At 42.3% G+C, this 15,687-nt stretch overlaps 1 protein-coding gene across 4 annotated transcripts in view; it reads right to left on the reverse strand.

Moving 5' to 3' along the window:
* Nucleotides 1-15,687, reverse strand: part of FYB1 (FYN binding protein 1) — a 70,500-nt gene that overhangs the window by 8,020 nt on the left and 46,793 nt on the right. The window contains exons 11-16 of one of the 4 annotated variants that reach the window (XM_048504715.1): nt 13,889-13,958; nt 10,447-10,590; nt 8,311-8,339; nt 5,857-5,926; nt 4,913-5,027; nt 2,546-2,708 (exon numbers count right to left, since the gene is read on the reverse strand). In XM_048504715.1, coding sequence (XP_048360672.1) covers nt 2,546-2,708; nt 4,913-5,027; nt 5,857-5,926; nt 8,311-8,339; nt 10,447-10,590; nt 13,889-13,958 — 591 coding nt within the window. Of the gene's footprint in view, nt 1-2,545; nt 2,709-4,912; nt 5,028-5,856; nt 5,927-8,310; nt 8,343-10,446; nt 10,591-13,888; nt 13,959-15,687 lie in introns of all 4 variants that reach the window. The other 3 variants (XM_048504714.1, XM_048504717.1, XM_048504716.1) reach the window with 3 other exon arrangements.

A 15,687-nucleotide genomic window follows, 5' to 3' on the forward strand; every position in this document is an offset into this window, starting at 1 on the left:
AGCATCTGTTCTCACAATGCAGAATAGATGCTGTTAGAAATACTTTGTCTGCCTGATTACTGTGAGCTATGGCAGAATTCTACGGCCATTTAAAAATTCTTTTTAGTTTCAATGGTTGCATAATTTGGGGCTGTCGCTCCTAGGAGAGGTTGCTTCAGGAGTGTTTTTAAACCATTTCAGTATCTCCCACCCCAGCTGTCACCTCTGTCCTGCTTTTATCTCTGCTAAATAAAATATCTGGGTATTTTTATTTTACCCAGGGGAGAATCTGTTTGACAATTTGGTAATTTTGAGGGAAGACAGAAACAGAGGGAAAAATCAAAAGCCCCCCTCCCACACACTTTTGGAAATCACAGGTCCAAAGCATACATAATTTGTTAGACCCCCCCCCCACCTCCCTACACACAGAGTCCCTTAAAATGACTTTGATATGTGCAGGGCACTGTCAAAAAACCATGTCAGCAGAAATAATTGGCAACTCTGTTCCCTGGTTTTTCCTAGACTGAGCTAAAAGGTGGTCGGGGTAGGTGGTTATGGGTTTAGGTTTGCTGCTTTTCAAATGCTGTAACCCCTGCCGAGCCTTTGGGAAAGGGTGGGATTCAAAATGATGAATAATAATGAACGATTTCAGCTGCAAATTCTTTGGAAGTTGCCAAGACAGATGTTCAAATCTTTGAAAGTGAGGATGGGACTAACTATTTTTTCTGTAGATTGGCAAGCTCAGCTTCTGTCACTAGTTTCACTATCGGAGGAATGTGAAGAATGTGGGGGGTGGGAATCAAAATAGTTTCCCATGAGGGTGTGGGTGTGGATGACCTGCTTCATGGGAGCAAAAGAGCACGGCAGCACCCAGCAAAAAAGGGTAAAAATTTGCAACAAATAGGAGGCTATTTGTTGTAAAAATTCAAGCTAAGATATGTCGCAAACTGGCGTGCTCTTCTTGAAAGAAACTAAACATTTTTACCTCCAGGGGAATATATTTGTATTATTGCTGGTTTCCTAGGAATTATAAACAATGCAAAAAGAAAACTCGTGTCTTTTCTAACAGATGGAGGATTTTACAAGTTTCTGGAGATAGTGCTTGACATGGAAAACCTCCACAAAACCAGGAAAAGTGCATTTCTCTTGAGAATTGAGATACATAATTTCTCCAAAGAAAAGAATGCACTGGAAATACAATACACAGAGAGAGTTGCCAACTTCCAGATAAGGCCCTTTGTATAATGTGTAATTTTCCCAATCAGAGGAAGAGGATTCACAGGCACATGGATCAAATAGAATCATGGTCGAGAAGTGCCTTCTCCCAAGTTTGCAGATGCATGTTATTTCGCATGTGATGAAGTAGGCCATGGTTCACAAAAGTTTACACCAAAATATGTTTGTTTGCCTTTACAGTGCCAGAAGAATCTGTCATTTTGGCTGCAGAAGACCAGGAGGACTCTTCCTTTGGAATCTGTCTGCTATTCAAGGCTTTTAGCCCAAGGCTAAAGGCACGTGACAGAACACCCACTACTCTCCATGCCCCAGGGAATAGGTTTGCTTCCATGTCCTCAGAGCTTCCTGAAGAAATCAAGCGAAAGGTCATCAGCCTACTTCACACTCCTAACACTCTAAAAGTCCTGCCTGCCACTGGGTGAAGCAGAAACGAGCAACAAACAGATTTACTCTCTTTCAGAGGAGGATTTCATGGACACCATGGACAGTTAAAAGTATGTGGATTGTAGATCACATCAAGCCTGAACTCTCCCCAGAATCTAAAACTGAGGTTGTTGTCCTTTGGTCATGCTATGAGAAGGCAAGAGTTACTGGAAAAGACAATAACAACAGGAGAAGTTGAAGGCAGAAAGAAAACATGAGATGGATTGACTCTATAAAAGAAGCTACAGCCCTCAGTTTGAAAGACTTGAGAGAGGCTGTTCATGCTAGGATGCTTTGGAGACCATACATTCACAGGGTCACCATAAATCAGAAGCAATGATGGCACTTAACACATACACAAATGACAATAGGGTTGCCAGCTCCAGGTTAGGAAATACTTGAAGATTTGCAGGTGGAGGCTGGGGGCTGGAGTTTGGAAAGGGGAGGCTCTCTAAATTCCACCTACCAAAGCAGCCATTTTCTCCAGAAGAACTGACATTTTTAGAAGAAGAGGAGGAGGAGGAAGAGGAAGAGGAAGAGAGTTTGGATTTATACCCCAGTTACCCAGCAGGAATGTAGGAGTGCGGAAACACATCTGGTTCACCGGATAAACTCTCCCACTCAGGTGGAGGAGTGGGGAATCAAACCTGGTTCTCCAGATTAGACTCCACCTGCTCTTAGCCACTACACCACATTGGTGTAGTAGTCTATAAATGAGTTGCAATTCCAGGAGATCTCTAGGTCCCACTTGGCGGTTGGGAACCCTGGCTCTTTTGCATGCAAAGTGTGAGATCTGCCAATGAGCCACAGCCCTTCCCTTCCTCCCAAAGTCTCTTTGCATCTGTGCATCACTAAGAGAGAAAGCGGAAGGGAAGAAGAGCACGCGGTCCCATATTTATTTACTCACATTTTCCTTCTTCGTTCCTACACAGGACTTTAGTATTGTCTACATTTTTGATCACATCAACAGAGTCTCCTGGTTTCACCAATAAGTCTTTGGAACCCTTTTTCTTCGGAGGGATAGCTTGCATGATGGTTGTCGTGTACAGGACTTGAATGTCTCCTTCAAACTGTGAAAGTAAAATAATAATAATAAAACTTGATTAGCAATATTACTTTATGAACTGCATTTATGACAAAGCGACCCTGTAGGCACCCAGTGCATTTTCCAATATAGTTTTTTTTAAAGGTTAAGGAAAAAGAATGACTTTTTTTAAAGCCCGAGATGCTTCGCTTTATCGATGCTTCAGGAACGAGGGTGGGGACAGCCAAATCCAGCAAAGGTCTTCTCGGTTGTGAAATGGTTTTGCTGCCACAGATGATCTCTGGGGGCTGCTGGGAGCACTCTGGATAGATCCCCCTGTTGATACAGTTGACTGTGATGCACACAAAGTCAACAAAACCATTTATGTTTTCTTCATTATTCTTAAAACAATGACTTTTAAAACATACGCAAGATGTTTGAGGTGCCAAATATCTAAGCTGCCATTTCTATAATCCAGTGTCCAGTTTGGTATCACACATCGGATGCTATCATTCTTGATAGGTAGTGGGTTAATAAATAAAACTGGTCCAAAAGAACTTCAGAGACTGAGAAAATCTACTCCAGCACAATCTTTTGTCAGTTAGGACTCGCTTCATCAGATGCATGAGTATCTCTATAAGTTCATGGATTTTTTTTTCTCAAAGGCTGCAAAGAGCAAGAATGTGGTGGCAGCGATGGGGGAAGGGTAAATGGGAGAAAGGCTGATTTAAAACAAGATACAGTCAAAACAGTAATCAGTTCACCTAGGTCTGCTCCTGCTGTATACCCATTTTTGTATGTAAACCATCCGAATCCATAAAATATTGTTTGAAATAGCCTGATTTCATCAGATCTCAGAAGCTAAGCAAAGTTGGCCATGGTTAGTACTTGGATGGGAGACCACCAAGGAAATTCAGGGTTGCTATGCAGGGGCAGGCCATGGTAAACCACCTCTGTTTGTCTCTTACTTTGAAAACCCCAAGAAGGGTTGCCATAAGTCAGCTGTAACTTGATGGCACAGAAACATCATCACCTAGCTCATTTCTTTGCTCCCCCTCCTTATCATCAGTTGCTGTGGATTTGGATTCTGAATGCACAGAGTTATATCACATACAAGGATGCCGAATCACAGAGTTGTATCACCTACAAGGCTGCTGAATCACAGAGTTGTACCACCTACAAGGCTGTACAGTCCTCCATTTCGTCCTCACAACAACCCCGTGAGGTAAATTGGACCACGAGTGTGTGATTGGCCCAAGGTCATCCAAGCTTAAATCCTTGGCAAGCTGTGATGCTCACACTTTGGACAAGGAACAATATCTTCATGTACACTCTCCAATGTTATATGCCATATTTTAGTTGCAGGAGATTATTCTCGATTAGTTCCGTTGCGAGGCTTAATAAGAAGATTTCCCTTTCCTTTGGATCAAGTCCTCAAACTCTCTCTGGAGAAAATCAAATAACTTTCTCTGGTAGTCATAACATGATCTGTGATTGATGGCATTAAAAAAAAAAGAGGGGAAGTGTTTCATTCTCACATTTGTTTTCCCAGGGGAAGTAACGACTGCTGCGTCTTGCTGTGATTTCAGCGAGTTGTTTCCAGAGCAGCTTTGCAGCATTTTCAGAACTGTGACTCAGCAGGCGCAGACCGTTGGAAGATCTGCTGCAGCTCATCGCAAAGATTTGCAAGCCCTTTTCACACAAAGTTCGGCCAAGGCTGAGCAAAACAAGCAAGAGCAGGCGAGGGTTCAGCAACAGGCTCTGCCCACCCCATTGCCAAGCTGATATTTCCTTCTTCCCAATGGAGACCCAAAGTGGCTAACATTGTTCTTTCTTATATTTTATCCACATGAAGTAGGTTGGCTGAGATTATGCTACTTACATGGCAGGGCAGGGATTCAAATCTGGATCTCTCAGATCATAATTTGGCGCTCTAACCACTGCACCACACAGTCTCAGTTACATGCTTAACTGATATATGTGTTAATAGATCTTGAATATGCACACTTTGTCAACTTAAAAAAATATGATGGATCACAATGGCTCTAATTTTTAAGAAGCTGGCCTACTCCTGCCACAGTCAATTATTATCCAGGGACGTTCAGCATCATTTGTGCTCTTGGAAATAAAAACAACCTACCTTAATATTCTTTAATGAAATGCTTTCCTTTTAATAATGGAAGACAATAATTAAACATGAGACATTAAGAATGACAGTGATCGTTCGGTGAGTATTCGGTCAGTACTCACTTTAAATTTCTTCCGGAATTCTTTCTCCTCTTTTTCCATCTTCTTAGCCTTCTGAGAATCTCGGTCCTCTGGTTTGTTTTTCCCAAAGTTCAGGAGTTTTGTATTTATCCCTTGGCTAAAACATCAAGTTGAAAAAAAAATAATCCCAAGATTACCTGTAAATAGACTTGATAGATTTTCAGGCAGAGGTGAAAGATATTTGTGTGTCTTCAGGTGCAATTGTAAACACACTTAATAGGGAGTGTGCCCCACTTAATTCAGTGGGGCATCTTTCCAAGTAAATATGTATAGGGTTGTGCTGTTACAGTAGATTCTATGGCATTATACCCCACTAAGCTCCCTCTCCTGCACAAATTCTGTCCATCCCTAGGTGCATACCCAAATCTCTAAGTTTAAGTGCCAGACAGCCCAATCCAGATGGGGGAGCAGTAAGGGGAGCAAAAGCTCACAGGGAGCAGTGAAGGGCTGTGCTGATGTGTTTGCCCCCTCCACCGGCACAAAGGACACCCCCCACAAGCAGAGGGGGCAGAGGCCTGGTGGCTTGCTGCCCCTCAGCTCTGGGGTGGCCCACCCAAACTGGATTGCGCTGTATATGACTACAGGTGTGAGAGATCAGATAGGAAGTTCCTGGTTCACTACTCTTTTCAATCATAACTTTGCCCAACCTGAGGCAAGACACTTCCAGTCAGCCACTGAAATAATGGAGGGGGGGAAATAGTGATAGGATTGTCATAGGCGTATAATGAAAAGCGCGTTGAAACTAAAGTACAATATAAATGCTACAAAGTACAATATAAATGCTATTATTACTAGTATTGGAAATGGAATACTTTCGTTCATGCTTCAGGAGGCTTAGCAGCAATTGTAACAACAAACTTGAGCAATCAATATCACGCACACAAAAAGAAAACATTTTGCATACATGACGATATATGTTCACTTACCTGATTATTTTGTGGGGAGGAGGGAAATCAGATGGCTCTACATCATCATAGACATCACTGTCTCCAGAATCTAAGACAAGAAGGTTTTTTTTTTAAATGCAGAAGTACCTATCTATCAAACATGTTATCCTTATGCACTGCCTTTCAATGTTGGGACTGAGAGGCATTGTTTTGTGGTGGTTTCAGTCCTATCTGGTGGGGAGGTTGCTGCTTTGTGCCTTGACCTCTGGCCTACAGGGTCCTGCAACGTTCCATCTTGCCCCCCATGCTTTTAAAGATGTATTTGAAGCTACCGGGAGAGGTAATTTGGATATGTGGGCTGATGATGACACTCAGCTCTATTTTGTCCTTCCAGTAGATCCCAGGGAGGCTATGAAAGCCATGAGACAGGTGTGGGCATGAGGGCTAACAAGGTGAAACTTAATCCCTGCAAAACCATGGTGCTGCTGGTAGAAGAAAGGTCTGAACCAGGAACTGGAATTTCTCCTGTTCCAAGTGGAGCTGCACTCCCCTTAAAAGAACAGGTTTGTAGCTTGGGGGTACTGGGACTTCTATTGGATAAACCGGTGGCAGGGTGCTTTTCACTAGCTTTGGCTAATGAGCCAGTTGTGGCCATTTCTGGGCAGGAAAGATCTAGCCACTGTGGTGTATATCCTGGTTATATCTAGGTTAGAGTACTGCAAGGCACTCTATGTGGGGCTCCCCTTGAAGCCTATATATTTTATCGAATTGTTTACAAATATGTTTCAAATGCTGTTTTAATGTCTTGATGTTTTAATGTTGATATGCCAAATGTTTTGATACTTGCCACCTTGAAGATTGTATCCGGATGGAAATGCTTATTTATTACAAGTATATAGTCCATGTATAATGGGCAGAACTATATAGGAGATGATTTCTGTGGCCTGTAGTGACAATTATAACCAAGCATATTTTTATGATGCTTTTAATGGTCCGGAGAGGTAAGCATAGTAAAATCAGCCCAGGTTCATCAACTGTCTATAAAGCAGGTTTTTGCCTCTCCACTTTTGAACCACATTGTATCACCAGCGTATCAATTTCAGTGGGCTTATGGGTGCATAACACTTTGTAGGGCTGCGGTCTATGCATCCACAAAAGAGTATTAGTTGTCATCAATAAGATCATTGCTAGAGTCTAAAAGTCTTTTAATGAGAGGTTGCTAAGAAACGGTTCCAAGAAGGCAAGGCAGCTGTGTCATCAATAAAGCATTATGGTTTCTTGCATATGAGACTTAAAGCTCACTTGGTTCATTGTATGGGGTGATGAATGAACAGTCGTAGCAAGACAGAGACTCTTAGAAGTGAAGCTTTCAAAAGTGCGCCGTGACAGCAAAGGACGACACTGATATGCAATATTAACAACATTCTTGGTAGAGCGCTGTACGAGCTCCCCCACCCCCCTCTTTGAATTCTTTCTTTCAACATTCCTGAGGGAATATTTGCGTAATGGGCAAAATACTTTGAAAGGAATTTCCCTTTCTGCTCTTTTGGACTACTTATGAGAAATCACTTTTTAAAAAAACCATCTACATATTTACAGTGAAGATTCCATTGCTTGGAATATTTATTTATTTCGTTCATACCCTGCCTATCTCTCCTCCATTTTGTCCTCACAACAACCCCGTGAGGTAAATTAGACCACGAGTGTGTGATTGGCCCAAGGTCATCCAACCAGCTTTTGTGACCAAGTGGGGATTCTAACCTGGATCTCCCAGATCCGAGTCTGACAGAAATCAGTATACCACACTGGTATGGTATACTGCATATCTGAACATGCAGTTTATCTGAATGGCTGGGGCAATGTCTAGCATTGTACCTGCTCCCTAGCAATATAATTTTCCTACTTTATATGTTATTCCCTAGGTCCTTTGCTCCAATAATATCAATCTGCTAATTAAACCTAAAATTAGATCTCAGGGGGCCCTCTGTGCCCAGACTTGGCATTAATGGTCACCGCTGCAGGGTAATTTTCAAAGCCCACGCTACAGTGGGTCATTCACTGCCAGCCTTCGGGGGTCTTCTACTCTTTATGGCTGCTGCCTGCTTGCTTGACCTCCTTGACTGACTGAGCAGTATCAGAAGTGACAGCTACCACTGTTCATCTTATCTTCTTGTTCTGGGTGGCAGTAGGGATTGGGTCCAGAGAGGGAGGGCAGATGAATGGGTTGTTCTTGAGAAGATGAGCATGCTGTTAAGGGACCCAATGACAATTTCTTGCCTGAGAAGCCCAAACTCTGGCAGCATGCCCTTGCAGTTTCCTGCCCATGGAATATCCTTTTACTTGATATCCAAAGGATGGACAAACTTGTAAGAGGGAAGGAATACAGGTCCTGTACTAGAGAAAACTTCATTCTAAGGGCCGTAGGCTCTTAATCACACTCAAAGAATTGGTATAAACCCAAAGTAGGAAAATATTTTAAGTTTTATGACTTACCCCTTCCAGTTTTGTTTGCTAAAGGAGAGCTGCTGGAAATAAAAACAACAACAATTGTAATTGTATTAACTGGTTTACATCTCTTTTACATATCTGAACATTATTGTAAAGGCTACAAGTGATTTTACATACACATATACTTTGCAATTTCATAATGACAAAAAAATGTGCCACTTGCAATAATTCAACATCCATGATTCTATGCCTCATCCTCCCCTTCTCTGCCTTAAAGATTAGGTTAGGTGCAATGCAGATTCTCAGCTTTTAATTCCTTTCCCAGAGTGGTGTAGTAGTTTGGAGTGGTGGTCTCTAATCCAGAGAGCCAGATTTGATTGCCCACTCCTCTACACGAGCAGTGGATTCTAATCTAGTAAACTGGATTTGTTCCCCCACTCCTGCACATGAAGCCTACTGGTTGACCTTGGGCCAGTCACAGATCTTCAGAACTCGCTCAGCCCCACCTGCCTCACAAGGTCTCTGTTGTGGGAAGAGGAAGGGAAAGAGTTGTAAGCTACTTTAAGACTTCTTGAGGTAGAGGAAAGCAGAGTATAAATCCACCTTATTCTGTGAGATTTATGGCACAATCACAAGCAGTCTAAGTGCATTACTTTCAATGGTCTTAAAGTGGAGTAACTGTGCATGGGATTGCCCTGAATCACATGTATGGTGGATGGTCTATTTTGATTAATGGCTGTTAGAATAATAACATACATAGAGTCTTCAAAAATCTTGCACTCACCCACTTTCCATATCCTGTACAACATGGCTTTTGTAAAGGCAAATCCCCTGGTCCTTTTATTTTTGTGCTGTCAAATTACAGCTGACATGGTGATCTCAATCAGGTTTTTAAGGCAAAAGACATTTGGAATTGGTTTGCCATTGCCTGCCTCTGTGTTATGTTCCTGGTATTCCTTGGAGGTCTCCCATCCAAATACTTGCCACGGTCAAGGCTGAGAAGGTCTGACTGGCTAGAGATTACACAACAAGTTTGCATGGCAAAGAGGGGGTTCAAATCCTAATCCAAAATTTTAACCACTACACTGCATTGTTTTTTTATGATTCTTAGCATAACCTTTTTGGTGATTAAAGAGGACTCTCTCCTCACTTTTTTGTTAAAAGGTAAGGATAGTCCTCTGGGCAAGCACCGGGTCCTAACTGACCCATGGGGTCACCAAAACATAATGATCTATTTCTAATCAGATCAGAAATCCCTCCTGATTCTGAAATTCTCTTGATTGGAACAGGCCCAAATTACATATTATATAAAGGAGCAAATTACAAAATGAGAGGATATTTTTTTGCTGGATCACTTATTTTAGTCTTTGAAGTGGAAGCCAATGTGATCTGCCAGAGGCAAACAGTGGCAGTTCCATGGAGGGTGTGTCTCTTCATGTGATCAGTCACAATGTTGTGTGATGCTTGAAAAATCTGAACATGTAATGGATCATGTACTGTGAATAAGATAACAAAACAGCTGGCAACAGCAGGCAAGTTGGGCTGTGGTATGTTTTTCAGATGCAGCGATGGCCCAAGTCAATGTTGTGTCAATGACTGAAAATCCAATGAACTCTCCACTGATCAATGGGTGACATGATCCTTAAAGGATTGTGCCCCATGACTCATATACGTTTGCTTCCAACAGTGTCCCTAATATGGATAGAAATTCCCGAAATCTGTCACCAGAGGTAGCTGACTCACCTTGGAACAGCTGAGAGAATAATTGACTCACCTTGGAATTGCTAATGGAATATCTTCCACTGGTGACCTAAATTGACTATGGCAGTGTAGTTAAAGACAAAGGGTTGGATCCAGCCAGCTTTTTCTCATCCATCTCTCCTACTGATACCAACCCCTGACCCACATAGTTTTTGTCCATGCAGGTCCCAATATCCTTATCTTAGAACTTTTGATAGTCAATGTGACGTGATTTAAGCGATTCTCCCTTTTTCACTCGCAAAAAAGATGGCTGGATTTAACCCAGAACACGGCTCAACATGAACAATAGTGTACTCAAAGTTTGAGGGTTAAGTATTATGTGTCTGGTTAAGCTGCTGTGAGAAGTTGTTAGTAGCATGTGATCAACAAAATTTATTAGCTATTAGTTTTAGTGAACGTTGATTCACAGCAGACTCTTACAGGGGGCCTTCATTATCTTCGTTCACACTGACTTTAGGTGTTGTTGTCTCCCGAACACTTTTCTTTTGGTAATCTTTTCCCTTTATAATCTTCAATAGGCCCCGGGGCCAGGAGTCATTCTTTTCTTCACCCTGTGATACAGACCTTTGGAGTACGCATGCAATTATCACATTGCAGAATGAAACACAAAACGTTTACAGGACTGGTTTCTATTTTGTGTTTCTATTTTGTTTGTGCACTTAACTCACACGAGCAATAACTTTCCACACCGCCAGTACATTTTTTAGAAATGCTTCTTAACTCATCATGGGAAATGTGTACTCTAGTGTGTGTTATATAATTAATTTCTCCAAAAATAAGGGGGCACGTGGTTGCCACACTTGCACATAGATGCATCTGCACTAGGGTTTCCAGACATATATTTCTAATTTGTATTGGATAAAGTGAGCTTTAACTCGAAGGAGCTTAAACACTGAAAAATTGTGTCGGTCTTTAAGATACTGTTGGACTCAAATTCTGAATGAGAACAGAATCGGTATTCTGAATGAGAACAGAATCGGCTTTCATGGCTGGAATCACTGGGGCGTTGTGTGGTATGGCCATGTTCTAGTAGCATTTGAAGATACCAGCCACAGATGCAGGTGAAACGTCAGGATAAAATGCTACTAGAACATGGCCATACAGCCCGGATACCACACAACACCCCGATGTGCAAATAATCTAAGTCCTGTGTCAAAGTAATCATTGTTCTTAATATTAGGAAATGAGTTTATTTACTGTATACCGGGGACACTGAGGTAATGTTTCACTTGTTTGAACTAGTAAATGGCAAAGATGGGGGGAGAGGGGAGAGGCAGATAACCTTCCTCTGTGATAGAATCCTGCCTTCTCAGCAGAAAAAGTAGGGAAATATATTTGTCATTTATTCACTCACTGAATATAAATATGACACTGTTAAAGGAGGATACGATCAAAGCTCCAGCACTGTCTTTGCACCAGACTCGTGCAAAGCCAGACATGATCTGATGGACTGGTAATGAGGAAGGATCAGAAGGCAGAGAAAGAACTGCTGATCTGGTATCTCAGATCCCTTAACATCTGGAATTTCATGTAAACTCACTAAACAGCTGCATCTTTCCACCAGAGCAAACCTGCCATTTCTTCACGCTACTATAAGCATGGAGACAATCTTTCCCCATCATGTACAATGAAGCTCAGGTGGTCTCCAAGATTCTATAACACTCTGATCACTATATCAAAATGGCTCCACCATCCTGGAGCCTGCAGAGGGCCATTAGCTCCTCCTGTGTGTTACTTCAGTGCCCTGAGCTGAACTGGGTCTTGAAGACAATGTCCCAAATCGGATTTTACTAATACTATTTCTCATGTTTACGAAGACGTTAAGAAAATAGAGATGATAATGAATCAATAGTTATTATGTACTATGACTTTGATGACCCATTTTTTTCCTTTTTAAAATTTCCTGGATTTTTTAAAAAAGAAAATTCAGTCATTGTTTTCTTTAGACTCTCCCCCACCCTTTCAACTTGTCATGTTTATTAACAAGGTCTCCAGCTAGTTGATATTAGACCACATTTGCCTTTTTCCATTGGATGTTAACTGTATTTTGCACTGAGTAGGATTATCACAACAATTTCTTGTCTCTTTATTGATCGTTACGCTAAGTATTTTGTCACCAGCCAATTCCCTGTAAAATCAATGAAATCTAAAAAAAATCACACCCAAATGTCAGAGTGCAGGCAGCCCTATCCAGGTGGAGGGGAATCCCCCTCTGGAGGTGGTGTGGGTTTATTCTGGCGGATTTGCCTTCCCAAGGGCATTTATTCTGGCAGAGGGGCAAACCTGCCAGCACCTGGTCACTGTGGGACCCTGGGATGCCTGGCTGTGGCATTCCTGGGGGTGGAGCCGACCTCACTCAGCTTTTACTACCTATTTAGGCCCCTTGTGCTGGCAGAGCTGGCCTCAGAGATATGCCACGATTTTCATGGCATATCTCCATTTTCCCCTTAGGGGATTCTTGTGGGGTTTTAAAAAACTTTTTGGGCTTCCCGCACAGTGAAAAAGCCACCCACCAACTCTGAATAGAGTTGTTAAACAGGGGTTTATAGGTCCTCTTTTTGCCATATTGAACTCTAGTCCACCCTGTACCATATTCATATTCTACTTTACTGGTTCATATTCACAATAAAAGAGAAGTTGTAGCATTTAAGGATATACCAGGCACACCCCCCCCCCCTCCCTTTGCTGAACCAACCTGTAAATGCTTTTGGAGTTTTAAGCATGGATACTAGGAACCACTTCAAAATGGCTACTTTGGGGCAATCACAAAATTGTAGCTGGGGGGGGGGGGCATCACAAAATATTGAAAAGTTCTACAAAATTGGTTGTGGTGGGTTTTCTGGGCTGTGTGGCCGTGGTCTGGTAGATTTTGTTCCTAACATTTTGCCTGCATCCTTGTCTGGCATGTTCTACAAAATTGGTTGTTGCATGGTTTATGGGCTGTGTGGCCATAGTTTGTGCCACAGAGAGGAATACATCTTACCATGATAAGGCGCTGAAGATGCCAGCCCTAGATGCAGGTAAAATGTTAAGTGCTAAAGCTACCAAACCATGGTCACACTGCCCGAAAAATCCACAACAGTCAGTTAATTCCAGTTGTGAAAGCCTTCAACAATATGTTCTAGAAAATGTTCGAAGGTTCCAAGCCAAGCATCCTCCTAAAATTGAGGGAGCTGTTTCTGAATGAGTATTCCCTGCACACATGAAGGTGATACTCTTGGGCTTTTCTGTAGCATCTCTTGCTCCAATGAGGCAGAAGAAAGCAAGAACTGGCTCTTTGCTCTGGGGAAGAAATAAGTGGACACCAAAAAATCCCCCATTGCCATGGATCTTGTGACGTTGTTCTCCTCATGCTTCTCTGTGGCCCATGTGGAGGCTTTCCTCCACTATCACACCCCTTCCTATCTAGGACTTCCTCTTGTGCAAGAGCTATGTTTTTCAAAGAGCCCTCATGCATGCAAAACTGTGAGCGGTGGAGGAAGTGAGTGCCACATTGTAGAAAAATCTCCACAGTGGATGGACCGAAGGGAAATGATGTCATAGGAACCAACTCACCATCAGGTGCCATGGCACCCATCAGCTCCATGTTGGAGATGTATGGTCTATACCCGTGGTGGCGAACCTTTGGCACTCCAGATGTTATGGACTACAATTCCCATCAGCCCCTGCCAGCATGGCCAATTGGCAGGGGCTGATGGGAATTGTAGTCCATAACATCTGGGGTGCCAAAGGTTCGCCACCACTGGTTTATACCCTTCGGCATTTTTAGCCCATTTACTAGTTTCCTGACATCTATTCATCACTGTCTGATCAAGGTGGACAGAATTCCACTGATTCTATTCTCCTTGTTTTTAAAGCTTACCTTGCTAGCACATCATCATCGTCAATTCCGTCATAAATTTCATCAGGGTCAGGAGGAGGTGAGACTGTCACTTTAAAATTTAAAAAAAGACTAAATTCAGGGCCTAATCCCACAGAAGTTGAAAAAAATCTGTCTGGAAGTTCACTCCTGTTGATTCTTTCTACAACAGACATGACCACCCCACTCAAATCTGGCCAGTCACATTTAAACTATCCACCACATTTGGACCTTCGTCTTACATAAATGCCACAAAGACATATAATGCCAACTGTTTAGTTACTTATCAATTGCTATTGGTACTTCAGCTTTGTTTTTACTTTGATCTTTGTACAGTAGATCATTGTATCATCTCACCAACTACTTTTGAAAATCCCATGTTTCAAAATGGCAGCTACCTCAGATGTTCAAAGCTTCTTTGAGCTTTTTGGGGAACTTCCTTTGATCTTTGGGGTACTTCCTTTGGCCAGTCTCCACCCAGGGGCATAGTGGTTGTAAAATGGTGCCCAGGGCTCATTCAACTGTGCCCCTGCTCCTAACTCCAAACACCCAGGGGCAGTGGCGGGATTCAAATAATTTAACAACTGGTTCCGGTGGTGGGATTCAAATAATGTAACAACTGTTTGTTTACAAGCACCATTTTAACAATCGGTTCTGCCAAAGTGGTGCGAACCTGCTGAATCCCACCACTGTCATGGGGTATTTGGGGGTGGGGCACAGTTGTGTGTGTGTGGAGGGGAGGTGTAGCCCTGCAACGCACTCTTATGAGACCACAGAAATTGACATCTGGGGCTCTAGCATCCCTTACTACACCACTGTTTCTATCCCAGTATCCCATAGATTGTACAGGACAGGTCCTATACTGGCTGTCAACTAGGAAAAATTCAAGAGGCCACTTTTTCAAAACTTTCTGTGAGGATTTGAAACTTGGATTTGTTCTTGGATTCTTCTTTCTTAGGAAATAAAATCCACTGGGGAAATATAGTTGAGGATAAGGAACAGACAAAACAAAACCTATGGAAAGAACCCCAGCCCAGAGACCTGGATTCAAGTTGCTCAGTTCTTCAAACTGTAGGTTTCCACAGAAAATAGTACAGTCTTAAGGGAGTTCTTAATAAACTCCCAGCGAAATGGTGTCATTATGATTAGGGGTGTAAGTGTGTAGTTTGTCCATCCCAGTCAATCCCAGTGTAGTCTATCCCAGTTATTGTAAAGGATGGAGAGTACAACTGAGGGATGAATAGTGATGTGAGTTCTTGCTTTACAAAACTCAATTGATTTAAAAACCCAACTGTGACCTCAGAAGATATTGCCTCTTCTGCAGTGTACAACACGATTTAGTTCTTGCTGGGCAAAAGCAGCTGCAAAGTGTAACAGCCAAGCAGTTCTGCATAGCTACACTGCTGCTAAGCACGGTATTGCATTTAAGACAAACTTTGCCAGGAAACACTGAGGTCTCTTCCACACATGCAGAACAATGCACTTTCAATCCACTTTGCAGCTGGATTTTACTGTGCAGAACAGCAAAATCCACTTGCAAACAATTGTGAAAGAGGATTGAAAGTGCATTATTTTGCATGTGCGGAAGGGGCATAGAAAGACAATTGGATTCAAAGCTTGCCTTGTGTGTGATCAAGCAATTTTGAACTGGGTCTGTTTTCTTGGTGAACATGGACACAGAAGGTCCCAGCATGTCTAAATTGAGCACACCTTAATGGCAAGTGCAAACTGGGGTCCTAAAAATATTGTGGGTATAAAGTATTGTTCTCAGCATTCAGGGATCAAAATGGCTTCTATCTGCT

Source organism: Sphaerodactylus townsendi, linkage group LG07 (assembly GCF_021028975.2).
Source record: "Sphaerodactylus townsendi isolate TG3544 linkage group LG07, MPM_Stown_v2.3, whole genome shotgun sequence".
Classification (NCBI taxonomy): domain Eukaryota; kingdom Metazoa; phylum Chordata; class Lepidosauria; order Squamata; family Sphaerodactylidae; genus Sphaerodactylus; species Sphaerodactylus townsendi.